We start from the raw sequence: 27,576 nt of genomic DNA on the forward strand, positions 1-27,576 counted from the left end.
CCAGACAAGTTGAGACCAAACACATAAAAAAAAAAACCCAGTCGAAAGTAATGATAAAATTGGTCCTTAAACACCAGATGCGTAAATAGCCAACCATTTGCTTAAAAGGTGACAATAAGTCAGTGCTGTGTTTACAGCTTATTTTCCACTGCACCCAAGTGGCCATAAAATCCATGATTGCAGGATTAAAGCAGCAATGATTTGTTTTTTTTAAATGTGGGTGCAGTAGATGGAGTTGTAAACACAGTACTGACATTATCACCTTGTGTTTATGGCCACCTGATGAATGCAAGTCCATTATTCACTCTGCTTTTAGCCTCCAGTTAGTCGCTAACTTTGTCGGATAGTGTACAGGGGGTTTACCAGAGCTTTTTGACAACAGCTGCCTGCTGTGACTGGGAACAGTTTGATAAGAGGAGTGACACTGAACCAAAACAATGAGCTGAAAGGCAGTAAAACGCTCCATAACACAACACAAGTGACCTATTTCACACTGTTATGCTGGTTTTGATATGTGTATAGATCAGTGAGTCAAACGGGTTGAAAACTGGAGTTCTGAGTATTACAAAAGAGTGTTTATCTTTTATAAAACCTTCATTGTAATAAAGCAGCTGAACAAACCATCCCTGACACATGACATTTAAAAAGAATGGCACATTCAGTTTCCTGACCAAAGACAATACTGTCACAGTATTTCATTACAAGCTACATTACCAGGTGGTATTAAACATCTAACCATAATATCATTTAAAAAAAACTGCCTCATTTCCTGAGATATAAACCTTTCATTATTTCTTTGGTCATTCATTTTAAACATGAATGTAGATCTTCCTGCTAAGAGAGAAATACATTTTTTAGTATTTTGGGTAAAGGACCCTGTTGATCTTCCCATCAGCCCTCTTAGTGTCCAACCACTTCCCACATAGGAAGATCGTGGTAACACCATTAGCTGTGTTCGTGACCTCCACACGATCCAGCAGCCAGCCGGGGCTCAGACCAGAGTTGTCATGCTCCACCCTAACTTTCTGCAGCTCTCCCATATCCAGCATTTCCAGCAGGAAACGGTCAGTCTGCTCACGCTCGAAAAGGTTGCGAAAATTCTGCCTTAGCTGCCGGCGGCCTGAATCGCCATTGGAGCCACAGATAGTGATGAAAACGTTGGCATCTGTACCCGCCCCCTTCTCATCACCTGTGATGACGATGATCTCGTACTTGACAGGCACCAGGCTTCGAGCTTTACTGGCAAAGCTCTCAACTGTCTTTGTGCACTCAAAGGTCAAGAAATCATCCCTCTTTGGAGAGAGAGGGATGAGGGCATTGCAACTGAAGATGTACCTGAAGGTGAGGAAACAGAAAGACAAGAAAAAATTCTGTCTGATAACAACAAACTAAACCAGTATGGTAGCAAAAATAAAAAGAATGAATACACAGATGTCTTACTTGTTTCCCAGTTCCTTTTCAGTGACGACAACCTCCACCACATGCCAGTAAACCTCCCCCTTTACTTTCTTTCCATCCTTGGGTGTGTGGCCCAGGCAGATACCAGCAATATCTCCCAGGGTCTTGGACGAAAACTCAAACCTGTCAACATTTCCCCTAAAAACCGAGGGACATAAGCATGTCGAGTAAATGAGTAGCTTTTCTCTTAAATTGGCTCACACATGCTTTAAATTCATGTCACTGCCAACTTGTTCAGTGTCTGAATAAATTTTCAGCAGGACAGTGTAATGTCATGATAGTAGACTGCAGCATTGGTTTGAGCTCAAGTACTCAGTGCTAGAGGGATTTTCATAATAAGTGTAAAGGGACAATTAGAGAGAGAGAAAGTGCATTTCTTTGAGCTTTGTTATGCAAAAAAGAAAGTTGCAGCTCATTAACTTAATCTCGCTGCAAGTACCTACCGCAAGAACCTCTTCTTCTTCGAGGAGTTCTCCATTACAAATTCTTTTGATCGGTTCTTCTTCCCCTCAAGTACAATCCAGGCATTTTCTTTGGTTTCAGCTTCATCCGTGTCTCCAGTTGTGACACAAATTTCATATTCTTTCGGAGAGAAAACACAGAGACAGTTACAGTAAATTGTCCCTGCGGTGGTCAAACAGACCTGGCATCATTTCCACACACAATGTTCAGCATACATCAGGATGCCATAGCACAAAAATACACAGCATCATTTGCATTAAATGAATATTAATTAAAATTACAACCTCTTTATCTACCTCACTGTTAGTGGCAGAGTTTCTGGAAACAATGCAGCATGTAATCCAGTGTAGCTCTGTCTCATTGATGTCCACCTCTTTTGTTTCCTGCTCACTCTATTTACACCAAACCAGAGCTGTATTACATTACAGCTACTGCTTCTTTAAAACAACATGCAACTGTTTGGCTGCAATGTAAAAAAGATACACCATTTGCTCTTATTCTGTATTCCTAACAAAGTACTTGCTCTGTAGGCAGAATTATGGGGCCTGTAGTATTAAACCACACTTGCTATTACCACACTAACCACGGGGGTTTCCAAATCAACCAGGAATGAAATCTAAGGACTACAGCTTTAACATGTGGTGTATGTGCCAGCCTTACTGGTCTTCTCATTAAGGTCTAAGTAGTCGTTGTTAGCACAGGCCAGTTCTCTCATTATCTGTCCATCATCATCATTCTTGGAGAGCCAGCGGTCACAGGGGAAACGAAATGTTTTGTCCATGATCTCATCTTTCACATCAATGTACTCCAAATGCCATCCCGGAGCAGGACCTGGGTGTAATGGGAACAGGAAACAAAAATGACGGTTAGTAAAGATGTGGCCAAGAGTGATGCAGGAACCTTTTAGGCCGATCAGGAAAAAGCTGTGTTGCTCCTTCAGGTTTCCTCAGAGTCAGACCAGTGATGCAGCAGTTGTTAGTGTTGGGCAGCAGCTACATTAAGCTCTGGTGCCTCACACATTCATTTATAAAGCACTTTTCAAAATGGCAGTTACAAAGCGCATGCAGAGTGACTGTTTATCTGACCTGTGTTGTCGTGCCACACTCGTACTTTGGAGAGCTCTCCCAGGCTGAGGATGTCTGAGAAGCGAAACGTGTCCACCTGCTTGCGCTCAAACTTGTTGGACTTGTTGCATTCTTTCAGCGCCAGTGTCCCCGTGTCTCCGCTCTCTCCAAAAATAATGATCCACACATTGGCATCAGTGCCTGCTCCTGAGGAGACAGGAGAGAGTCGCCCATCCACATTAACACAATCATCACCAAATGTGTAACTGGACAGTTAATTCATAATAAGTATTTGTAATTGTTTTTTTTTTTTTCTGAAATGCATTAAATTCATGAAAATGGAAACATAAAATGTGCTGGACCTCTCTTCTTTGAACAGTTTCAATGCGGTGATCATAAATTTAAAAGTGCTTGCACATTGTTGGAGATCTTTCTAAACTGCAACGAATCTCAACTATTGCAGGGAATTGCTAATGCTGAAATTGCAAAGCCCCAAGGAAACTGATCAGCTCACAACCAACCACACGATGCAAAGAGAAAAAACAAGGAGCAGAGAGAGCAGTGTTCTCTGACTCAGAGAGCACATCTATAATCCCGGTGTGCATGATTATTTCATTACACTGGGTTAGATACCACTCAGGCTGCAACATATTTTCAGTGTCCTGGAGTCTGTACTCTAATACAGAAAAACAATATTTACAACCCTGTAGCTTTAATGAGGAATAGAATGGTTATGCAACATTACAGGTACTTTAAGAATTGCATTTTAAGATGCTGTTACTTTATTTTTTCCATTTACCACTCTATATATTCATGTACATATTTGGCAGCCAGTGCCTCTTCACGCTACACATACAGATCACCCCATAAAAATCCCAAAGGAGTCAATTACCATATGCACAGCATCACCTATGTAATGTTGTCTGCATGCCCGTTTCTGTAAGTGTGCGTCTCTATCAGTCTGACTCATTATTCCTCGCAGAGCCTGAGTGGTGGTGCAGAGCTACATCTTAGCTTCCAGTAACTGCCAAGGGCAGAGAGCAGTTCTTTGAAGTCGGCTCAGACTTCTCAACACGCTATCGTATTGATCAGCAGCACCGCTGAGCTACAGAAAATACTGCATGAAGAAAAGAGGGAGCAAAGCCGTGTGGAGAGTTTCTGAAGAGAATTTCTTCCATTACCACGCTGGAGTAAAACATAAATTATTCCACTTTCGCTTCTCATGGAAAACACAAACCTCTGCACAAGAACAGGTCAAACGAGGATCTACATAACATAAAAAAAAAAATTTTAATTCGCATAGTGAAAGAATGAGATCATAGACATAAACAGCTTCTACAAAGTAGGCCTCATTTGGCGTTACATAGGTGAGTAGTTCACTAATCGAAGAGGTGCCACGTATGAAGCCACCATTCACTTTGAAGTTTAGTCATTTGAGCACCTGCAGGATACCCTCAGGTGCACCCCTTTGAAAGTGGTCCAAAAAAAAAAAAAAAAAAAAAAAAAAAAAAAAGATGGAATGCTGGAACCAGGTCACACTTAACAAATGATATGTCTCAGCTGACCTTTGAGTCCAACAGGACCCCCCCCCCCCAGGAAGAGCTGGAGGATGTTACTGATGAAAGAGAATATCTGGGCTGCTCTGTTCACTCTGAGCGTATCTGGACCTGACCTACGCTGACCCAGAGATAAAGATGCATGGATCATGTTGGTATTCCTAATAAATAGACTTTTAATGCAATTATTTGCAAGGAATTTTTTTGCTGCACAATTTTTTTTTTCATTTTTTTATTTACTTTTTGCTTATTAGTTACTGAATAATTGCACATCTTCACGCAACCTGAGGAGTCGCAAAACAAAGCCTCATTTGAAGGTGTCACAAACCAGAAAGGTTGGGAACCATGGGTATACACACATGGATGTTTTTCAATGGCACTTCCTGGTTCATGAGCCAGCTGACAGCAGCCTGCACATGTTGAGGACTTACCTGCAGCATCACTGGTCCTGACCTGGATGATGTAGGTGGTGAGCTCCACCATCACCTCTTCGTCCACCACAGCCGCCATCTCGCAGATCATGGTCCTCTTGGGTCCACGTGTCTTGGACAGCCACTCCTCATAGGTGAACACAGACACCACCTCTGTGGTCAGGTTACGCACGATCACCTGAACAAACGGAGTCTGCTTTTTAAATACAATATTACACTTGTTATTAATATCACTCAGAGTCCTGTCACTGATTTTGGTGATCAAAGGTGTATAAATGAACACTTGTTTACAGCCGCACCAGCTGCTATGTGAAGCTGTACTTATGCTATAATGCAAACATCAGCATGCTAACAATTACAGTGCCAGCATGCTGACCTTGAGCAGGTTTAGTGTTAGCATGCTAACATTTGATAATTAGCTCTACACACAGCTGTACAGCTGAGACTGATGCCACTAGTTTTCCCTCATATTATTGACATAATTGTTGAGATACTTCAGCCTGGACCAAGGTGTTGGTGCCAGATCACTGTCACTCTCCTCTGAGTGTATTAAAAGTGTTGTGCCACACATAATAAAGTCACATTATGGACACTAATGTGTTACTGATATGTACACAAACCCTTGCTTCTCCCAAGATGCCTGATCACTTGTCCTGGGAAGCATTTCGTTAGTTAATATTATAAACAGAGACTGGGTTCAAGCAGCCACACTTGTATTAGCTCCCGACTCTGCATATTTATTTGGGCAGATTAGTATGCTGGCAGTTCGCCCGGTGCACTGTTGTGTCCATTTCAATACACAGAGCCAGAAATCCATAAAGACAGCACATCTGCTTGTGATGCCAAACACACAAGGCTCTGTGCAGGGTCAAGTCAAGGAGATGTTTGCAGTCGCTGAGTCCCAGGCACGGACGGACAGGGCTCGGTATTGTTCCCGACTGCTCTGCTGCTCTGCAGGCATGGTGCCTTTACCATGGAAGACATTTGCATAGGAAATGTGTTCCGTTTCATCAAAGCGGTTGGCCTGAGACGTCAGACTGAATTTGGAGGTGAGCAGTGATCCTATCCTCACAGGGTCAGATGAAGAGAAAAAGTACTGAACCATTTTGGGGAAACCATGTATATTAATGCAGTCGATTATATTGCAGGACTACACATTAGAAATCTGTGATATCTGCACCAACACACAGCGGTTCACGCTAAAAGCTACCATAAAATTAAATGTTCTCTCTCTACTGAAGGTAGACACACAGTGCTCATTACTAAGCCTGTTTACTGTATCTCTGTGTCAGTGTGTGTGTGTCCATGATGCCAGCAACAACAGCATGGTAAATAAAATGGGTCAATATGCTCACTCCAGGATCTCTGGGTCCTGCTGCGTTTGTGTGTGTCTGTGTCTTTGTGCGTGGGTGAATCATTGACCATTCTCCTGCAGGCATGGATAGATGTGTGAGTCTGTCTGTGTGATATAATAGATTGAATGATCCTGTGACCTAAAGCATACAGCGCCAGAATAAAAACACAAAACCCATGACTGCTTTGTACTATTGATTTTGGATGAAGCCAGCAATTACTGTTCTGCTTTTTATGCTCCTGGTTCCATGTTTTATGGATGAGATCAGCACTTTCTTCCTATTCCTATAACCAATTAGCCCTTGACAAAAAATAAAGGAAGCCTGTGCAGAGTGCATCTTCAGCTGATTCTGGTGAGTTAAACCTGCTTAAATCTTTCCTTTTGCTGTAATCCTTAACCATTTTTAGCATGTCAACATCTCCTGAATACATATGTCTGTCCATCTCTGTAGTAGTTTGGTTAAGGTGAGCTGACCTGATCCAGAAACCAGTCAGGTCGACTGCCGGAGCCATCAATACGAATCCTCATCTTCTTCAGTGGGGCAATGTCATCAATCTCCATGTTGAAAGTGTCCTCCTGACCACGCTCAAACCTGTTATCCAGCACATAAACAACACAGAGTTTATAATCCACAGTATAATAAAATGTTGTCTTTATTTGATATGGTTTATGATGATGATGTCCATTTTTTGTTACCTGTCCTCATTCTTCTGCAGCAGCATCTCCTCTGTGCTGCCATTGGCCCCAAACACAGACATGAAGATCTGGGTGTCTGTTCCTGCATTCTGCACGTCTCCCGTGACGACCGTCACCTCATAAATAATCTGACAGGAAAATACTTATATCACTTTATTTTCCACACACCCCCACCAACACAATTACCTTTAAAACATCAGGGGACAAGGGTTTTTATAACACCCTAAACATCCATAGAATCATAGCCAATGGTATAAAGTAATCGTAGGAGCAAGACCTCTAGAATGAAAGAGACAACACATTTTTTATTGTTTCGTCTCTTTGTAGTTGTATTTGATTGACTTTCCAAAAAGAAAAATTAACAGCCACTCCAGACAGAAGCTCTGAACCAGGGGCCACCTGACCTCTTGGCCCCTGGGCTCAAGGCCTGTAGCCATTACGCCCACTCAGTCATCCATCAGATGGAATTTGAATTTAAACACACCATTTTCTTTTATGTAAATTGTTCCAGTGGTTTCATTAGTGACAGTTTGATACAAACTGAGTTACTATCACTGGTCGGTTGCAGTAAATCGATCTGTGATGCATGTTCTCTGTCATGTGGCTGTGGTTACCTCAATTTTGTCACATTTACATACCTTCTGGGAAATGGAAATGGCTTCTGCATCCAGCACATTGAATACTCTAGTGGTCAACCCATCTCCTCGATCTTTGGCCAGCCAGCACTTGCAAGCAAAGATATATTTGACCCCTTTGGTTGGCACAGCAACAGCCAGCTCATCAACCAGCCAGCAGCTCTCAGGAGTGGCGCCATCATGGCCGAGCTGCAGGGAAGGAGAGAAACAATCACTTCAAGCAACGTGGGTGTATTTTTCTGCACATTTGTGTGTGTGTGTGTGAGAGTGCACAATCTTCACTGAAATTCTAAAAGTGCCCCCCACCCCCCACCTCACCTCGACCTTTTTGATCTCCCCCACATCTGAACCGTGGGACTCAAAGCTCTCCAGAGAGCCGGCCTCAAAGCCCTTCCTCCCATCTGGCAGGTCCAGCCACAACCTCTCTGTCTGGGTGTGATTGGCCCCGATAATGATCACATAAGCCCTGCTCGTGGTGCTCGCATCCCTCTCCAGTCCAGTACAGATGGCGATGTGGTATGGTATGACTGCAAAGGGAGGACACAGCACTTATTCATTCACAAGAGCATGAGATTATGTAAAAATGTCTGTGTTGGAATATTAATAAACATTCACAGAGCAGAAGATGAATCAGGAAGATTCTGGATTTTTCTTACTTGGGAGCTCAATTTCCTCCTCCTCCTCCTTCTTCTTCTTATTCTTTTTGTTCATGTTACTGTCAACACTCTTCACTGTGAGGGCTGAGTTCTTCTTTTTACTGTCTCTCACTCCTTCATAACCCTTAAGAGAACACAACACACTGATAAAAACAATTGCACAAACATATATAAACATACATACTAAAATCTACACTTTGTTTTTAATAACCTCTTCCCCTTTTCCACATATGATTGTAAGGAACCTCCAACACACAGTCTTTCATGTTACCTTGACATAGAAGACTCTCTCAATGAGTCGGTCCTCCCTTTTCCTAGAGAGCCAGCGTTCACATAAGAAGAGGAAGACCTCCTCCGTATCCACGTCAACCACCTCGACCTGGTCCAAGTACCAGTCAGCGCTCATCATACTGTTATCATGGCGGATTTTTATTTTGAAAACCTGTCCGAGGTCGATTGCCTCTATAGTAAACTTATCCACCTGGGGAGACAAAATGTGTGATGTGTTTGCTGTGCTTCTGATAAATTTGTTCACTGTGTCATGATTGTTTGTCAATCCTCACTTCAATGGACTTTACAAAATAATAGAGTAAATATGCATAGCGGGAAATTAGCCACAAAATATGAGCTTTCTTACATATCCTCGTTCAAACTTGTTGCTGTTCGTCTCCGACTTGCTGAGTTTCCTCTCCCCAGTGTCACCCAGGTCCCCGTAAATCGTGAGAAAGACATTGGCGTCGGTGCCAGCTCCATTCACATCACCTGTCGTCACCGACACTTTGTATGTGTGAACTGCAGTGGGAGACGAAGATCACAGAAAAGAATACGGGGGGGATCGGTGCAAGGCAATTGGCAGAAAATAGACTGAAAAGAAAGCTATTTTTCATCACTGTTTGATGCCACTGTCATAATAGAAACTCATTCTGGTACAGAAAGAACCTGAAGGGAAGATCGTCTCTAGTTTTCCAAACTAATGCTCAGAAAGGTGCAGAAAAGGCAGGACAGACTGTGAGACAAACCTTGCAAATATTTATGCATGACAGTGTGTAATAAATGCAGCTGAATGTATTGTGTGTCTGCACATATTAACATACTCTCCAGCGCGTCTTCCACCTCGACTTCATTGACTTTCAGGCTTCCATCTCGTGAAAGTTTCTCAGTAATAATGTCAGAGGGCACCAGCTCTCTCACTGTTTCTCCATCATCCTCAGACTTGGCGAGCCAGCGCTCACATGGGAAGATGACAGTCTCTGAACCCTACAGTGACAGAGAGAGAGAGAGGAAGACGGGGCTCAAACACAACTATGATTTCATTTGCATGTTGTTTGTGGCTCAGGGGAAAAATCAGTGAACTCAGTGTCACGTCTTTGTCTGAGCCTCGGGTTAGTATCTGAAATCAAAAATGGAATCATGGTGCTGGATTACCCCCATCTGTCTGTGAGGAGAAGATCTCCACCTACTGACCAAAAATAGTAGTAAGTAGTAAGATACTTACAAAGACAAACCTAATTCCTAAACAACAGTTATTTGAGATGTTTATTAAGCATTAAGGTGCAAGTACTGTGATCAATATTAGTGATCAGGCCCTGGAGTAGTTAAAGGTATCAACACCTTGACCTACCATATTTATATACTTAAACTAAAGTGAAAAGACTTTTACCTGTAATAGAGTATTTTTACTTTCCAGTATTGTGACTTTTAGTCCAGTGAAATACCTCCTTCATCGCTGTGTCTGTCCTCCATGGACTTTACCTTTCCCTTCCTGAGCAGACGTCTGATCTCCACCCTGTCCAGATGCCACCCTGGGTTAACCCCTCGGTTGTCATGGCCGATACGGATCTTCTCAATTACATCCCCCACATCTTCAAGCTGCACAAAAACCAGAAAACATTACTGACCTAACAAAGTATTCAGGACTGAATTAACTATATTAAGTACAAAAATGACTCTGCTGTTCTTCACTGCCCTGGTCTCTACAACTTGATGCCTGCACCTGTTCTACTTATTGATGACAATACACTGTTATTTTACCTCAACAATAAACATGTCCTCAGCACCTCTCTCAAAGTACATCCTCCTCTCCCTCTTGTTGACACAGAGAGACTTCTGCTGTGTGCACACAGCATCTCGCCCATACAGAACGATGAAAACATCTGCGTCTGTGCCAGCTCCAAACACATCACTCGTGAAGGATTTAATCTCATAAGGAACAACTACAAAATAAAAAAAAATGTATATAAAAATTATATATATATAAATAAAATAACCAATTATGCGCATCAAATGACAATATCTTTAACATATGAATGTGTGCTAAAGAACACTAGGATTTACAGGGTGTGTAAAACTCCGTCTGAAGAGGATTGGGAAAAAGGTCCCTGACAATGGCCCCGTCATCCTCGCCTTTATCCAACCAACGACCACAGGGGAAGCGCAGTTTCTGTCCTAGAGATGGGGCGTCAATCTCCACATAGTCAAGGAACCAACCTGCTGATCCTCCTCCTTAAACAGTGACACAAGTTAGTATATTCCTGTTTGTCCCAGTATTGTGAATCATTCCGTGTTGAATATTCACTGCACAGGCAGGGAGTCTGTCCTACTGTACCACAGTTGTCGTGTCCAATACGCAGCTTTTTCAGCGGTCCGATGTCCACAGCTTCCACTATGAACTCATCAATCATACCCCGTTCAAACTTATTCTTATGGGTCTTTGATGCCTTCAGGTTAATGATTCCTGTGGATGAACACATTATACAGTATTTCAGTTATTTAAGTACACAGGTATAATGCAGGATGATCGTATGAAGTCTTACCTGTGTCATCCTTGGTGCCGTACAGCATCATAAAGACATTAGCATCTGTTCCTGCGTATTTCTTGTCACCAGTTTTGATCCGTACAGTGTATGTTGTTGACATGGCTGTCATGAGAAGAAATCAGAATGAATTAGTTATTGAGCAATCTGCTGTAGTAATTATTACCCTTGTCCAGAGATGATTCCATTTTCAGAGTCATTAAGTCAGCAAATAAATTTATACATGGGATTTCTTAAAAATGGTTTGTAAAGTATCGACTCCTGCAGCCACAAACATTACAACACAAGTAATATTCCCATGGCATCATAAGATACTTGAACTCTGTCAACTTGCTTTTCTGCAGTTTGACCACAAGTGTGCAGTATAGAGTGGTGTACAATATGCTCTGAGCAGAGGCATCTTCACTTCATCTGTACACACGCTAAACTCACCTAAGAGAATGTTTGATCAAATTTCTGGGCAGATGAGTATGCCATGATGTTGCTCTCACCTTTCTGTTCCAGACCGAGTGTGGCTTCAGAGTCTTCCTCATCATCATCATCCCCCTTCTTCATAAAGGCCTCGTCCACAGGAACCAGCTCCCTGGCAAGCTGTCCATCATCCTCATCAACGGCCAGCCAGCGTTTGCAAGGAAAAAAGTACCTAAAACAGAATACAGAATATATTTTGTGCAGTGGACAGTATACAGTACCATAACCAGGCTCCCTACTTAGGACTGTTAAGTGTCCAAAAGTACTTTAAGAAAATGACCATCCTTTATGGAACCTGTGGCACTGACTTTTTCTCTAGTGACTCAGCAAAGTGTAAATAATTTATCAATGAAATAAAATATTAAATATTTTTTTAATTAATTAATTGGTTAATTCATGCCAGGGATTTGTGTGAAGGTGTGGTGTTGCATCTATACTAAAGTGCTGCTGGATCACTGCTCTCTCTCTAAAATCATTATGACTTACGTGGTGTCATCTTTGTTGTCTACAATCTCTACCCTGTCCAAAAACCAGCCAGCGCTGGCCTGGCTGTTGTCATGTCGGATTCTCAGCTTCTTCAGGATCCCCAGGTCGACCGCTGTGATGTTAAAAATGTCCTCCTGGGTCACCCGTGCAACAAACCGGTGACAGAGGGTCAAGAAATGTCACAGGTCTTAGGTTAGCAGTCCATGAGAACCTCATTATTTATTTATTTGATCTTTAATTAACCTGCGGGGCTCCTGAGCTCCAACATTTGTTTAAAGACTCTTAGCCAGGACAACAGAATCAATGGTAACAATTCTGTGTAAAACACAGTAGATTAAATAAATGCATCTGTATAACATTATGAAGAGTGGGATAACGAAGCCTCTGTGGAGAACTGGAGGCAACATCACACTTTTTATAAATGTTTTTAGAGTTTTGAAGAGAAGAACATAACACAATATGTTAGTGAGTTCATTAGAGAATTACTAAAGAGCTGGTAGGAAGATTTTAACTGTCTCCTCACTGTAGCTTTATATTCAAGGGTAGGACATTCAGCACCAACAGAAACAAATCTCACCTTGTTTCTCTCAAATTTGTTCAGATTGTTGGACTTCCTAAGCCGTCGCTCCCCTGTGTCTCCAGTCTCTCCGCAGATGTTGATGTAAACATTGGCATCAGTCCCCGCCCCCCACATAGACCCAGTGAACACATGAACCTCATAAGAGTTCACTGAGAGGGAAATAGAGTGAGCGTGTAAATCACCAGTGACATTTTAACATTGCACACGACAACATTTGCAGCATTAATGTCAAAACACCACAGTTAAATCAATAATACGTGTCCAGGGGAAACTAATAACAGTGTGTCAATGCATTACATTGATGCTCTACTTACCCTCCAGGTCTTCATTGTCCTCAGTCAGCAGCTCAACCACAATCTCCCCATCCTCCTCATCCCTGGCCAGCCAGCGGTTACAAGGGAAAGTAAATGTCTCCACTACTTCCCTCAGCTCCTCAACTATCTCCACCTCTTCCTCCTCTTCCTTCTTCTTCTTTTTCTTGTCCTTCTTCTTGTCTTTCTTGGTGTCCTCCTTCTTCACCTCAACCTGCACCATAGCCATTGTCAGCCGCTTGATGTCCACCGTCTCCAGGAACCAGCCGTCTCCGATGCCCTTCCCGTCATGGTAGATACGTATCTTGTAGATCTTGCCGACATCATGAGCCTCGATCTGTGAGGTAGGTGTGAAACAGCGGTCAGACCAGGAATTTAAACCTCCAACAGATGTTGACTTAACATGGCACAAGCGCATTACAGACCTTGAAGATTTCAGTAGTGCCACGTTCAAAATTGTTGGAGCGACTCTTGAGAGCAAGGACTTCAGTTTTTCCTTCATCTCCATAAATCTGACAGAAGACATTGGCATTGGTGCCACCTGCACGCACGTCCCCTGTAACCACTGTTACTTCATAGTTGATCACTGTTAATGAGAGGGCATCACAGTATTATATACAAGATTGAAAACTATGTAGAGAAAAACAAAACACTTGCGTTTGTGTGTGCTGTGTTTAAAATGATCAATTCTGATTGTACAATGCTTTTTAAATTATTTACTTTGCTCGATCTCCAGGACCTCACTGGGATAGATCTCAACCTCCACTTTCCCATCAGCCTCATCTTTGCAGAGCCAGCGGTGACTCGGGAACATGTACTGCATCCCGTGAACTGGCACAGAGATCTGCACACTGTCCAGAAACCACCCGGCCCGCAGGCCCTCGTTGGTGTGACCAATCAGGAGACGGTTGATCTGTAAGTACAGAAGACATGAACCAATGGAATAGAACAGAATTAGGAAACACAAATTAATGTCTGAACCATAAACTCCATTCTCTGTTAAGTGCATGCATGTCTAAAGAACTTGCCTTTCCTATGTCAAAGGTTTCAATGGTGAAGATGTCAGTGCGTCCTGTCTCAAAGTAGTTCCTGAGGTCATTGTCAGAGACTGCCAGTATCATCCTGTTAGTGTCACCCTTCTCCCCGTACAGCTTGACAAACACTCTGGAGTCGGAGCTGGCCCCATTCACATTGCCAGTCTTGATTGCTATGTGGTAGCTGACATCTGGCGGTGAGGGAAATTCAGGACACTGATGCAATTTATGGAAGCATTAAAAATATATGCTGTCCTTTAGTTGCTTAACCTATGTGTTCTTGCTCTTGATCTTTCTGTACTCACTAAAGAGACGCAGGCCATCTCCTGCTGGAACTAACTCACGGACAATCTGTCCATCATCCTCATTACGGTCCAACCACCTAAACGAAAACACAAAGGAAACAGACAAATTTAATCCTGTAGCAGTAAAAACAGGACGAGAACAAGGCCACCCACCTAGTAAACAGCTGTTATTTATTATTCAGAACTTTTATTCTACCAGAACAGTTTCAGATTGAAACTGAATCACTAAACATTTTAGTGGCAATTAGAATATTATTGCTCCTTGTGAGGCAATCAGATCACTATTAAAGTCAAAATGAATGTAATCAGTGTGAAAAAAAAACGTACAACAGAACATAAAACAAAAAGTATCTGCCTGTTCTGCATTGTTTTTGAATTGTAAGATCTCTAACTTTCCCCTTTGAACAGAACAGACAAACAGGAAGAGCCTCTTTCCAGAGGTAACACTGCACCTCAGCTTTGCGGTTTGGCTCCAGTTACTACAGGAGACGGCTGGCTGGCCACATGCATTTAGTGCCTATTTGTCACGGCAAACTCATCCATCAGCTGCCTAACTACTTAAGCACACGCCACTGGAGAACTAGGGAACGTAAGCGTGGCCAATTTACAGCACTTACGAGGCTTCTAGAGCTGTTTGGACAATTTTGTCCATCTGGTTGGTGTTTTGGTGTGTTTCAGACTCAAGAAGGATGGGAAGCAATTGTTAAACACCTTTTGGGGAAAAAAACAAAAACAAAAACTTATTCCCTTTCTTGTTGAGAACATAAGTATGACTACTACTGCCAAGCCGGGAACACAAGGGGAGAGGACCCAAATGCTGACACCAGCAGGCAAACTTAAAGAAGATGATTTTCTTTCCTAACAAAACATCACTGGTTGCACAGTCTTTTAGCCGGTGAGCAAACTTCAAAAACTCCTTGTGGGGCAGTCACAGGGGTAGATCTACGGAAGTACCAGGAGCAGGGAAGTAACCATAGACTGTATAAGACATGGACGTGACACCCGTGATGTCACCCATTGGTTTCGGGCGCTTGAGCTGCGCCATCTTGGATTTTAGTGGGAGTGTACTTTCCATTTTTGGCGGAGAGGCGGTTACTCTACGCGTCAGCCGCGGTTAGCTGGCCGCGAACCCGCCCACTTAGCTCGGAGAAATAATTAATATTTACCGGCTTTCACCGCTGCCTCCATCCACTATGCACTTACAGTTACAGCAACACAAACAACAGCAGCAAAAAACAGCAAACAGAAAAACGAGACGAAATAAAATTGTAGCCCAGTATTCCCGCAATAAACGGACTCGGAGAGCACAGAACACACCGCAACAGCGTTCCTAACATTAGCCGCTCCGGTCCTCTATCTCTATCAGCAGCGACCATAAATCGGCAATAGGTGGGTTTCACATGACCTGACGCACGTAAGCAGAGCGATTTCACATGGAGTGTTTATTCTTATACTGGTTATGTATAGCTAGCAGCTAGCAATAGCGGCTATAATGTCAACAAACACATCTTACAGGGATACAAGGGGGTTTATTTGTCAATTACAAAGAAATACTAATGTATGACATGACAGCGAAATAGCATTTGGACTACTGAGTCAACGTCCCCTAAAACGCTAGGGCAGCCTAAAAAGTCCCAATGAAGTCCATATTAGACTACCGGCAACTTAATAATTATTACTATGTAAATGAGCATTAAGCCACAACCTAATGATATAAACACAGCCACAAAAACCAAGTTAGCTAGCTAACATACCTTTGACGGAGTGGTCACTGCAGACACGGGCATTAGCAGACTGCTCCTCCCGACCGCAGACGTAGGTTTAAGAGCCAACCTTTAACGGCGTTGTTCTGTAAGTTTTTTATATTTTTCACCTTTATGGGTGACTACTTTTGGTACCCTATGATAGCTTTTTTTCTTTTTCTCTATTATTGGAACGATTTGAGCAACGGTAAACTACACAAAACATAAGCATTTTTTCACAGGGTAGACAACAGGTGAATCATATAAGGGCGAGCCAGACAACAGGTGAATCGTATAAGGGCGAGCCAGACAATCAACAAAGGCGGGAAACAAGACAAAGGCAGGAAGTTAATTAAGAGCTAATACACAAAAACCAGGGCTACAAAATAAAACAGGAAATGCAGATCCAAACCAGGAACAGAAACACAAATAACAGGACTTCCAACAAAACAATCAACAGCCAAAACAAGAGTAACATGACTTCAGCATAAATCAGGAATTACTGAACAAACATGGAATGTATGTCTCAAAAGGCAACTTGAGGTAAGTATAAGGTCTGTGAGTAATATATTGTTGGTGTGTGATTTAATAGCGCGATCGATGCTAATGCGCTAGCCCGTCAATGGGATTCTCCATATTACGTTATCATCGAGCTAAGCGCTACTTATTAACACTTGTAGGTCGCGGAAGCGTACAACAGTATTACTCTTATGTCTGCTAATTATGTAGCTGTAGCCAGCCAGCAGTTAGCCTAGCTAAGCATAAACACTGGAAACGGGGGAAACAGCTAGTTGTTATTAAACCATTTCTTAAAGTCATGCACAAAGTGTTGTTGCCTTGCCTGAAACAGGGGAACTCAATGGCCATAGTCTCCGGCTGGCCCTCCTCTCTGACCATCACCTTATCAAGGAACCAACCACAGCCTCCTCCACGGCCGTCATGACCTACACGCACCCTGCGCACCTGGCCCAAGGACACGGACTCAATGAGGAACTCATCATGCTGAGGGAAGACAAAACATATTAAAGATTAAAGTGTATTTCTGTATTTGTGGGATTATTTGTTTTTCTGTGTTTATCTTAAATCAATAATGCATTCACATTGCCCTTTTCGAATTTGTTGACATTGTTTTTGCTCATAATCATGAGCCGCTCCCCCGTGTCACCCAGGTCACCGATAATATTGAGGAAGACACTGGCATCGGTGCCACTGCCGCTGACGTTGCCAGTGCAGATGGTGACGCGATACTTTATCACTGAAGAAAAACAAGAGAAGACTGGCATTATATTACATAAAGCACCTACATTCACTCAGATCTCATTTAGGATCACCCAAGCACATTTGTGTGTGTGTGTATGTCCTTAATGTTTCTCTTACAGGGCAGAGGATCATCAATGAGTGCTCCTGTGGCTGGAAGCTCTCTGACAATCTCATTGTCATCTTCATTGATGTCCAGCCAGCGGCCACATTCAAAAGAATACTTCTCCATTGACAGGGTCTTGAGCAAAGTGACCTGCAGAACGTCACAGCCTCGAATGTCATCAGATATGTCTTCTTCGTCTACCTTTCATACTGATTAATACTATACCTTTCATAGTGATTAATGCTGCTACTGCAGCAGTGACACTAACATATACTGTCCAAGACAATTTTTAAAAAAAATCAATAACATGTTTTAACTGTCTGAACATTTGTCCGTGAAACGATTTCCATTACAGCCTAATTTGCACATACTCTCTTTTCAGGTGCAAAGTAAACTCTAATTCTGTGTCTAACTCAGCGCTTAGCAGTGACATTGGTCAATAGACTTAACAGCTTACACTGACACTTCAGGCAGACAGAGCAATGGGTCTCACCTTTGCTAAATGCCAGCCAGCAAATGGATGTCTCTTCTCGTGCCAGATGCGCAATTTCTGCAATCTTCCTATGTCTGGCATTTCAACCTATGGCCATTAAAAAAAACAAACATCAAAAAAACATGTCTTGGAAAGCTTCACAGTACAAAAGAAGTGTAATGTGCTCAGCAGATGAGTCAGGGTTTACCATGAATTTATCAAGTTGGCCCTGCTCAAAGCTGTCTGAGTTGTTTTCCAGTTTGATCTCATCAGACTTGCCCCTCTCTCCATAGATCTGCAGAAATACCTGGGCATCTGTCCCTGCCCCCTTCACATCTGAGGTCCAAATCCACAGGGACCATGGGTACTCTGGAAAAGATTAGATCTGATACTAAAGAAGGCCACTCTAATTTTTAAGAATAGCAAAACTCTCTTAATTGCAAGAACAGCTTTTTTCAAAATCTGATATAAATCTATGACTTGAATCCTTTTTCTGTGCATAGAACATGTGCGATTTGCTTTTCTTTCTCAAAATAGAGATCTGTGAGGAGAATGAAGACACCCACTCTTCTGTTTTTTCTGCCTAAGAGAGACCATTTCATACAGCTCCCTCTCAATCAGTCCGTCCCCCTCGTCCTCGTCCAGCCACATCCCGCACGGAAATGTCTGCTCAATGCCCGTGAACGGGCAATATATTACCACCTGGAAGGGAAATGGGTGCTTGGTAGGTGAATGACACTTTGGGAGTCAATCTATAACCAGTAAGACATGTGAAGTACCTTTTCACAGTACCACCCAGCACCAACAGCCCCATTGTCGTGCCCAATGGTGACCCTGCTGAGCGGGCTAATCAGTTCACAAATCTCCACATTGAAAATGTCGATGAGTCCACGCTCGAAAGCCCCGCCCTCCAGGAAGACTTTGCCACTGTTTTTTGAGCCCTTGGAGCCGTGCATCACCATATGGATCTTTGAGTTGGTCCCTGCACCCCTCACATTTCCAGTCATCACTTGTACATTGTATATGATTCCTAAGTAGATGCAGGAAAATACACAAAAAACTGGCAAATTATCACTGCATTGAAAAAACATGAGACAATTATTGTATATATCTGTATACTGAACATACTGAGAAAGTGACTTGTGTTGTTCTTACCCATTGGTTGCACTGATCCAACCAACACATCTCTCTGTATTTTGCCATCATCTTCATCCATGGCGAACCAGCGATTAACTGGGAACTCATACACTTCTTTATTTCCCATGTCATCGATTACCACCTGTAGAGAAACGTTATGCACTGTCATGAGTGTTTTGAATGTATGTGTGCACATGTGTGCAGATTTTGTATGCATGTGCAGGTTGCACATGCCTTATCTAGAAACCATCCAGCTGATGAACCCCTGTTGTTGTGGCCGATGGTGATTTTCCTCAGCCTTCCCAGGTTTGGAGCCTCTATCGTGAACTTGTCCTCTGATCCCCGTTCAAAGTTGTCTTTGTCGCTGTCCAGGCGTCTCTCTCCTTTCATAATACACAATCAAACATCATAAGGTCATCAACAATGAATAGACAACAGGATTTTTCATGGCTAAGCAATGGTTTAATTTAACAGTTGATGGTAAATAAAAGTCACCTGTGGATTATTTGTGAGATAAGGCCTACCTGTGTCACCATTCTCTCCAAAGATATTTAGGAAGACATCAGCATCAGTTCCACTTCCCTTCATGTCAGCAGTGAACACACTCACTATGTATTTATTCACTGCAAAACATGGAATATTAAACAGGAAATCAAGAATACAGTTTTAATATATGCAATTAGTAGCACTACATAAACATAATTAGTTGGACTCTTCTTTTGTCATTAGGCGGGTTCCTTGCTAATCCACACTGAGATGGATTCCAGGTTAAATATTCATAACGCTGTGTGTGTTTGTTTCATCCATATTCTTCTAACCACTCCCTAGCAGCACAGTGTCCTCCGTGTTTATCTGAGCCTCGGTTTCACGATGCTCTGCTTGATTGACTGCAGGTTCTGAGACGTTAGATCACATTGCAACAGAGGACACATGGGCTGGTTTACCTGAGGATTACACTCTGATGAAATTCAATTACAACCTGAAACAGTAGGAAGATCTGTTGACTGTCAGGGACCTTTGTGTACAACCAGCCAGACACATGATAGACACTGTTAAATTACCAAAAAATGCTTTTTTTTCCTGTTCATTTCTGGTGACTATATTTCAAACTGTCTCTTTCTACTTGTCTCAATTTCTTATTTAATTATCAGACAATCTATGGTACAAAATAACTGAACAGAACATCTTTAATCAGCTTTATAACATTGGTGTCAAATTAGAATTGAGATCTTAAAACTAGAGGGTTTTTTGAGGTTTTTTGTTTTTGTGGTGATACTTTTAAATCCAGTGGTTTCTGCTGTGGTATTTGGAATATGAATCATTTATTGTTTTTGTTTTAACCTTTCTGAACCTTTGTGTTTTTGTTTTATGTGCTTGTCCCAGAGTGACCTACCTTTTGGGACATCCATGGGGTTCAGGCTGCCCAGCAGGTCCCTGACAAACAGGTTGTCACCCTCCTCCCGACTCAGCCAGTTGTTGCAGGGGAAATAGAAGCGCAGATGGGGCCGGTTCATGTCGGTCACCACCACCCTGTCCAAGAACCAGCTGGCGTTCATCCCTGTGTTGTCGTGCTCGATCCTGGGGAAATCAACAGTCATGGTGTGACATGCATTCACCCTGCAGATAATCATAAGTGAGCTTGTCACATCAGATGCAGCAGTGTTTTTGTTTTTTAGTGTGTTTGTATTTCTTAAGTGGTAAATCCAAAAAAAATAGGGACTTAGGGACTTAATCCATAGCACTTTTTGAACTTCTCATCCATGTTGAAATAAAAAGTGACAAAATTCATCCTTGAAAACAGTAGCTGAAAACTACTGTATTCAAGTTTGTTATTTTTGTGTAAGTGGACCTAGACTCAGGGTTGCTTCATTGTTGTTGCTGTTTGTTTCTTCAAACTATTACTTGTAAGTTGAGAGAAAAATTGTATGACTTGCTGGTGATACTTCCATAGTTCTTAATTATCTGAGCCATAGTGCAGCATCTCTACTTTTTGCAGTCTTTCACTTTTAAGTGTCCTGCTACTTCGTTTCACTGTCCATGTCTGGTGGCTGTGATGTAACTCAGCCTCCCCTAAGACATTAACTCCCAGCAACAGATGGGGCTTAACCCTCTGTCACTGGACGAAATCCTTTGATGGCCAGCAGTACAGCTGGAAAAATAAGTGAAAAATGTTTCTGTGTGATCCTGTCAGTAAGCTGCTGTTATCCTGTGTGAGGTATACTTAACTTTGAAGCATAAACTGTGATGTTGTCAGTGGCCTGTGGCTGTGCATTCAGGGTTTCATCTGCCATGGCACAGGCTTAACAGCCATCTTAACTGCCATCAGCCATGCAAACACCAAATGGCTGCATGTGTATGTGGACTTGACTTTACCTCAGTTTCTTCAGAGGCCCCACATTTTGTGTTTTGATACGGAAAACATCAGTCTTATTCTTCTCAAATGCAGTTCTGCTTCTGTAAATTGAGGAAACATGGAAAATGTCAGAATTTCTGAGACAGGTTAACTGAGAGAACGAGTCTGTGCATGTGTGTGTGCATGTGTGTGTGTGTATGTGTGTGTGTGTGTGTGTGTAAGAGAGAGAGAGAGAGACTCTAATTGGGAGAAAATACTGGGGGTAAAAAGATACAGACCAGACAAACAACTGAACTGAACTCTGGAACAGTAAACTACATCTCCTGACTGATCCAGCTTAAGGTACCCTGGTGGTCTAATGGCAGTGGTATAATCTGAACCTCCCCCAGGCTCCGGCCACTTCAACGCTCCCTCCTCCTCTTCCTCACGTACTTCTACCCCTTGCAGAGACGAACTGGGCCTATGCACACAGCAGACCCCCTCTGCCAAACACAGTGAATCAGATACCCTCTTTTCCATTAACAGAGAATACCTGCCTTTGTCTCTGACCCTCATCTCCATCTGTTCTCTTCCTGTAATAATCAACCCATGCACAATGCCAAGTCTTGCATACAGTAATTAAGGTGCATGGTGTCATATATGTATATGTAAAACACTGCCAAGAATGAAATACTGTCCACCACACATGAATACATGCTCTTATCCCTCATTTCCGTGTAACATCACCTGTAGGAGAATAATGGGGAGACATTGATAATAATAAAAAAAAAGAACAAACCCAATGCAAACTTTGGAATTCATGCAATTTGAATAACTTACAATCACACTGAATTTCCAAAGAGAGAACTTTTTAATCTGCTTTGATTGTTCAATTGGGCAAATATGCCTGAAGACATAGCAACCCTCCCTTACCTGTATCATGTTGTAAAGCTTTAATTGATCGTAATCGTAAAACACAATACAGGCAGGACCTAATATATATCGGAGTAAGGTGAAACTCCTTACTACACAATGTGTTTATTAAGTGACCTCATCAACATCCATGTTAAGTATTTCATTAGCTGAGCAACACAGTTGCACAGCATGGAGATACTGTATACATGCCATGCTGGTGCTGTCCGAGGTGGATGAATGAGAACGCCACAAGGTGTGGGTAACATGGTCCCGTGTGGCTTACAATAAGTTGGTATATCCTATACGCTCCACAAGTAACCCTATCTGTCAATCAATGTGTGCAAAGATAAAGGGAGCCTGCTACTGATAAGATCCCCTGAGAGTCATTTGATCATCCACAGAAATGACATCGTGGTCTTCTTTCATTTGCCTCTGAATGGAAAAGAAGACCGGCCATGTCACATAGTTCCTCCTTACTCCAGATATTCTGTGTCCGACATTTTATGTGACTGTATAGGGGAGAGATTCCTGCACCACAACCAAATGTTTTGTTATAAAGATGCTCTGCTTCTCTCACAGCAAACTATTTGTAGGTTTCAAGTTGATACAGTTTTGAAACAGAGGTCAAAGAGATTCCTGGTGTGCAAAGTGATTTTGTCTTAATGGGCTCTGTTGAGCAGGAATGCTCTCTCATACAGTGTTATATGCACAATACAACCAAACACAAGGACAGAATCATAACCATCCTTTAGCAGACTGATTAGAAAATACCTCTTTTCTGTGCTGAAGGATCAGAGAGGAATAGAAAATATTAAAAGTTAATGGCTGACATTGAAAAAGTGTCAAATGTAAACAGAATGGACTCAAACAGACTCAGGGTTACAGTGTTACACATGAAGCCTGATACAACGAGAGCAAACAAATCAGAGCAGAGTGAGTCACTGAGGCCTAGTTTACAGCCTTTAAGACCACGTATGTATCAAAGTATACTATAATTCAGTGATAACAACACAAATCCCTACAAACTCACTTGCTTGCCAGGTGAACCTTGGGCGTGACACCAAAGTCTCCAAAAAGGGTAACGAACACATTAGCATCAGTCCCGGCTCCCTTTACATCACCAGTGACGGTGACCACCTCATACACTGAAAGAGAGCGGAAAACATAGATTAGAAAGACAAGGGAAGATTAAAATTTATGCCAGGGTTGTCCAAACTGTTCCACAAAGGGCCGTGTGGCTGCAGTTTTTTGTTCCAACCAAGCAGCAGCACACCAGACTTGACTCATTTAATCAACTGATCTCAGTCTTCACACAGTTGATTGGTCAAACTGTGTGCTCTTCATTGGTTGGAACAAAAAGCTGCAGGTTAGTAGTAGTTTGGACACCTCTGATTTATGCAGTGTGGTCCATTTTGTGAGATTACTGTAGTGCATAAATTAAATAAATTCTATGCTGTCTAACTGGGACTAATTTGAAGAGTAAAAACTTGAAGAAAAGGACAAAGTCAAAGTCACAGCCTCACACAGTGTCCAATAATCTATAAACATTAGGGAGCATTTTGTTTCCCTCCATGCGAGGTTGCCAGGGAATTCAATGCAGCAAATCTGCAGTGAATCCATGTCTGGTGTGATACGGCAGCCAAGCCTCTCTCACGTTTCACAAAATGTGTGTCTCTTGTCTGACCAAGCCACCGAGCTGATGGGGAGGTTAACAGGATGAAAACTCTGCAGTCTGTAAAATCCACCTCAGTTTGTGTCATTTAAGGCGTTTACTTTGGTCCAGACGTTGACGTACACCCGTGACATCGCCCATTGGTTTCGGGGAGTCGGTTTTGTGACCAAACCATGGGTATTTGAGCTGCGCCATCTTAGACTTTAGTGGGAGTGTACTTTCCATATTTGGCGGAGAGGCCGTTACTCTACGGGTCAGCTGCGGTCAGCCGGCCGAGAACCCGCCCACTTAGCTCGGAGCAATATTTAATATTTACCGGCTTTCACCACTGTCTCCATTCACTATCCACTTACAGTTACAGCAACACACAAACAACAGCAGCCGCTTATTGACGGAGCTGCTCTGTCCATGCAATGTCGGACTTTTTAAACAGAAAATTGAGACGAAATAAAATTGTAGCCTAGTATTCCCGCAATAAACGGACTCCGAGAGCACGGAACACACCGCAACAGCGTTCCTAACATTAGCTGCTCCGGTCCTCTATCTGTATCAGCAGCGACCACAAATCGGCAATCAAGTCATAAGCTAGCGGCAAAATATGCTAACACACGCTAATCAGCGCAAACACCCAGGTAAAATAGTGAGAAATTTACTTACCGAAAAAACTGCAACACAGACTCCTTCGACGGTCGGTTAGTACAGTCTACACTACAACATGCCATATTTTGTCATAAAAACCTATCCGAACATTGGCAAACAAACACGGACACTGCAGCCCCTGTTAACCGCTGGAGGCCTCTGGATGTAGCCGCCTAGCCCTAGCCATAGTGCGTCTGTGCAGCGTCACAGCACCACAAGTATGGCTGTAGACCCATGGTCGTGATCATGTATTGCCACTATTTTTCCTAGTTTTCTATAATTCTATTCTATTCTATTTATTTATTTTGGAGCGGATTTTAAAAGTCACACCTGTGCAACTGCCTTTGTTTGAGTAACAGTGACAACATTAAATCTTCATCAGGAGATTAGGAAGCGTATAGCTGTTGCCTGTGACTCCATAGCCTGGCTTATACAGTGGTAATTCTATAGTCCTGCTGCATTACTGTAGTGTAAATGTAAACTCCTGTCTCTTGTGATTATGTAACTATGACTATTACGTGGACTTAAAGGTATGGGGCTTGAGGTCAAAACTCTACCGATGAACTTCGGAGACAAACAAAAGTCCAGTCTGTGTAGCAGCAGAATGTTGGCAAGCACTGGTCACTTGGCTCTCTGTAAGGTAACCATTGTTCTGGGTGAATGTTAAAAAAAAAACTCATAGTGGACTGAAGAGAATATTTGTTAAAATAACTGCAGATTCACTCAAAATAATATAAAAGAATAGTGAGTAGAGTAGAAGTCAATGAAAGACAAATACCCAAGAAAGCTAAGCACAGACACAGAGGACAAACAGATAACCTAAAAACATCCCAGAGAGGAGGAAAGGAGAGGCAGACGCCTGGTAAAGAGCAATTTGACCAAAGTCGATAAGAAAGGGACATGGATACCTAATTAACAGTGAGCAGGGCCATTAAAACCAGATTAAAAGAGAAAGAGAGACACCTGATAAAATCAGATAGACAGTGGCCTGGTAAAACCGAGCCTTGATAAACTCCCCAGAGTGTCAGAGACCTAAGTGAGCCAGTAAGGCAACAAAGACGTGGACACATGCAGGTATCACCCCAGATGATGCTAAACTCTGCTCCTTACACAGTCTGCACAATGATCGAGACCTAAAACTACATTAGCTTTAATCGGTTACTTTATGGCAGCAATTATTTAGCAGTGAAAATGCCAGGAAGTGCATTCATGTGTCACCTTTTCAGCGCGCTCTTTGTCAACATGATGAGGAAAATGACATGAAAAGCTTTTAAGTCCACACCTTTTTATATGTTTATGTATAATTTCCTTGTTCAAAACACCTTCGAATGCAAGTAAGTGCTGCACTTTCCAAATGCTTTTTCGTGGCAGGCCCGTCTCCATTTTTATATTACCAATTTGTTTTGCCATTTACGCTTCACAAGAAATAATTTCGATACCGAAGATGAGAGTTTGCATCCTCAGTCCTGTGTGGGCAGTTCTTTACCAGGGGAAGGGCGGTGCAACAGAATAATCTTAACTCAAAGGTCCACTTACTGGCTTTTTTCCAGGGTCAAGGAAAGGTAGCAAGTTGACTGATGCTGTGAGATTTTTCTAATGCTTATTCAAACCTAGTCTGGCTCAGAGCCGCACAGAACTAAGTTTGCATTAAAGTCATTTTAAACCTATAATTTAGAATTCACCTGCCATGGTTCCCCCCTATTTCAGAGCCTCTGATCTGCTTTAAGAAAACTCCTCTGGCTCCCAGCCCCGCCTCTGGCCACGGCACTGCTCCCAGCCCCTGTGACTGGGATGGCACCCAGCACCTGTCTGCCCCCGAGCCTCTGTTTGGCTCCATTCGTGTGGAACATAACTGAGCTTTCACCCAAGAACAATCACGGAGGGATTCCCCAGGGTGCCCCTGCTCAGAGCTGAGGAGAACTGAGGGAAATCTGTAGTCAAGCGTTGAGTTGCGATGAGTTGGTGCACTCCAGCAGGTCCATACATACTATATGTCAGATAACAGAGACTTACCTAAAGGGCAGCATGTGAGGTTTCTCAGTTGTCGCTACAATGTCAAATCCTTACCTTTCTTTTTGTAGTACTCATCCTCATATCCATCAGAAGAGTCTGTGTGGTAGTTTAGCAGCTCATTCTGGTAGATTGCAGCATAGTCCACCTGTTTATTTTTGGATTTCTTCCCCTTTTTCTTTTTATCTTCATCACTGTCTGCAGATCCCTTCTTTGCCTTCTTCTTTTTCTTTTTCTTTGAGTCCTCCTCCTCTTCCTGCTCCTCAATCAAGAGCTCCTCATCATCATCGTTGTGAGATTTCTTCTTCTTCTTGCCATCTTTGGACTTTTTATCCTTGGAGCCCATCTCCTCCTCTCCCTCTGGATTTTCTGTTGAGGACTTCTTCTTCTTTTTCTTCTTTTCCTCCTTCACTACCTCAGTCACTTCCTCTTTAAGCTTCTCTGATTTCTCCTTTTTGGATTTAGTGGTGGGGTCATTATTGTTCTTCTCATCCTCCTCAGTTTCATTTTCAATCACAGCACCAGCTTCAGAATAACCATCTGGTTTCTTTTTCTTCTTTTTCTCTTTTACTTTATCACCTTCTTTTTTCTTCTTCTCTTTCTCTGGGGCCTCCTGACTCTCAGAGTTCTCTGCGTTCTTGTGTTTCTTCCGACTCTTCTCTCCTTTTGTGGTGTCCCCACGGGTCACACCGTTGCTCCTCTCCTTTAACTTTGGCTCCGTTTCCTCCACTTCGTCATCAACCTCTTCGGTTTCTTCTGAAGCTGTGGATTTTTTCTGTTTCGACGGCATCTTTTATTCATCCACTTCCCTGGCCTTTAGTTTCGTAAGTGCTGCCTTGAGTTTCTAATGGTGTAAGACAATTCATTTGACCCTTGGCTGCAGGGAGGTTCGGGGATTGTGGGGTTCAGAACAGCCTGGGTGTGTGTGGCTGTAGGTATACCAACTCAGGACATGCACAGGGAGCAATGGCTGCCTGGACGT

The 27,576-nt window shown here is 42.6% G+C and overlaps 1 protein-coding gene across 1 annotated transcript; it reads right to left on the reverse strand.

Annotated features, from left to right (window-relative positions):
* Positions 1-854: 854 nt before the first annotated feature.
* On the reverse strand, positions 855-27,384 carry LOC121195641 (lipoxygenase homology domain-containing protein 1-like). The gene is made up of 41 exons (XM_041059240.1): positions 26,652-27,384; positions 23,304-23,418; positions 21,400-21,480; positions 20,420-20,604; positions 19,551-19,649; positions 19,261-19,409; positions 19,045-19,168; positions 18,669-18,919; positions 18,456-18,591; positions 18,098-18,258; positions 17,911-17,997; positions 17,432-17,567; positions 17,155-17,309; positions 16,896-17,056; positions 14,313-14,389; positions 14,002-14,198; positions 13,694-13,886; positions 13,399-13,559; positions 12,977-13,310; positions 12,660-12,811; positions 12,083-12,216; positions 11,617-11,768; positions 11,126-11,230; positions 10,918-11,046; positions 10,647-10,814; positions 10,344-10,525; positions 10,065-10,181; positions 9,407-9,569; positions 8,950-9,104; positions 8,584-8,793; positions 8,313-8,436; positions 7,975-8,183; positions 7,660-7,845; positions 7,022-7,149; positions 6,800-6,917; positions 4,972-5,149; positions 3,006-3,191; positions 2,581-2,751; positions 1,902-2,040; positions 1,441-1,596; positions 855-1,335 (listed from the first exon to the last, which is right to left on the reverse strand). Exons 1-41 carry the CDS (start codon positions 27,382-27,384, stop codon positions 855-857), a joined length of 7,278 nt encoding a protein of 2,425 aa, XP_040915174.1.
* Positions 27,385-27,576: the final 192 nt, after the last annotated feature.

The sequence above is a fragment of the Toxotes jaculatrix genome, chromosome 16, assembly GCF_017976425.1.
Source record: "Toxotes jaculatrix isolate fToxJac2 chromosome 16, fToxJac2.pri, whole genome shotgun sequence".
NCBI lineage: Eukaryota > Metazoa > Chordata > Actinopteri > Toxotidae > Toxotes > Toxotes jaculatrix.

Bases quoted from the DNA above. Each gene is read 5' to 3' on its own strand.
- LOC121195641 (XM_041059240.1), bottom strand. From the start codon at position 27,384: ATGCCGTCGAAACAGAAAAAATCCACAGCTTCAGAAGAAACCGAAGAG. The intron at 17,310-17,431 runs GTAAGAGAAACA...GTTTTTCTTCAG, and splicing joins CATTGATGATCCTCTGCCCT to TGATAAAGTATCGCGTCACC. The intron at 13,560-13,693 runs GTAAATAATTTA...TCTCATTAACAG, and splicing joins GGTCCTGGAGATCGAGCAAA to TGATCAACTATGAAGTAACA.